At 39.8% G+C, this 1101-nt stretch overlaps 1 protein-coding gene across 1 annotated transcript in view; it reads right to left on the reverse strand.

The window, feature by feature from the left end:
* The window catches only part of LOC103512130 (protein PRRC2C), a gene marked incomplete in the record, with an annotated part of 19730 nt that overhangs the window by 7546 nt on the left and 11083 nt on the right, over window positions 1-1101 (reverse strand). Inside the window, 1 exon segment of the mRNA XM_026825697.1 lies at window positions 742-898. Coding sequence (XP_026681498.1) covers window positions 742-898 — 157 coding nt within the window.

Consider the following 1101-nt stretch of genomic DNA (forward strand, 5'->3'; position numbering starts at 1 on the left):
CAAGGAACAAATAGGAGAAGTTTTTAGACCAAAGCGGTGGAGATGTTCAGCCAAACAGTCATGCCCAGTGAGCAGTCGAAAATGAGCAACAGCGGCCTTTCTCGGTAGATTGGGGATGATGTCATGGGTGCCGAGTATTTGCTGCCACTTTTTTCCTTGTCCCTCGATTTCATTGTAACAATACCATAAAGATATGTCTTGAAACTAGAAAGACCTAAAGGTTAGACTAGCTCTAAAAACTAAAAAACCCTTAAAGGTGTGACTATACACAGGGTTAGGCTGGGCTAGATTTGAAAAATAGAAGAAAAAATTAATTTTTCTCCTTTACTTTTCAAGTTCAAGTCTAATAATAATAAAAAACAAGGAAAAAACACTAATGTCAAAGTTGAAATCATTTGATATGGAAATTTAAAATTGCTATAAAATCGTTTCGAAAACGAGACTTTAGGCAGCCAGCCTAGTTAGCTTAATTGGTAGTGCGTCTGCCTTGTAAGCGCTAGGCCGCGGGTTCGATTCCCGCCCGGGGCGGATTTTATCCTGATGGGATAATGTTCATTCTCGGAACGGCTGGCTTTCTCCTATCCTGTCTTCCTTCTCTCTTGGATTTCAGGACGATAAGACCTTGGCAGTTACAGTTCCTTCTATCAAACCTCAAAAAAAAAAAAAAAAAAAAAAAACCTATAATTTTTTTTTAATAAAATTAATTTTGTTTTGGAGACTTTAGGCTGGCAGGATAATTACCAAGGTCTTGTGGCTTGTAGTCATCAATGATAGGCTCCTTGTTCCTGTACTCGGCAGATTTGTAGTTCCGGTTCTCGAATATAATAGTAGGCACACTGTTGCTGGTACCATCCAACAGAGAAGTGTCGATTTTATCCAGCGTCTGCTGTTGTTGAACCTATTAGATGGAAAAAGATAGATTTGAACTTCTCTCATTTTCTTCGCCTTTTCCCGTGTTCAGACATGGTTGGCGTTTTTCGTCAGCCCTCCACCAGCCCTAGGTAAAAATATCGCTTTTGGGCTGACATTTGGTTTTGGCTATATTTTTTTTACGAGTGGATGCCCTGCTTCGCACTCAACCTTTGCCATTTCTTTAGCAAG

This window comes from Diaphorina citri, unplaced genomic scaffold (assembly GCF_000475195.1).
Source record: "Diaphorina citri unplaced genomic scaffold, Diaci psyllid genome assembly version 1.1 scaffold795, whole genome shotgun sequence".
Lineage (NCBI taxonomy): Eukaryota > Metazoa > Arthropoda > Insecta > Hemiptera > Psyllidae > Diaphorina > Diaphorina citri.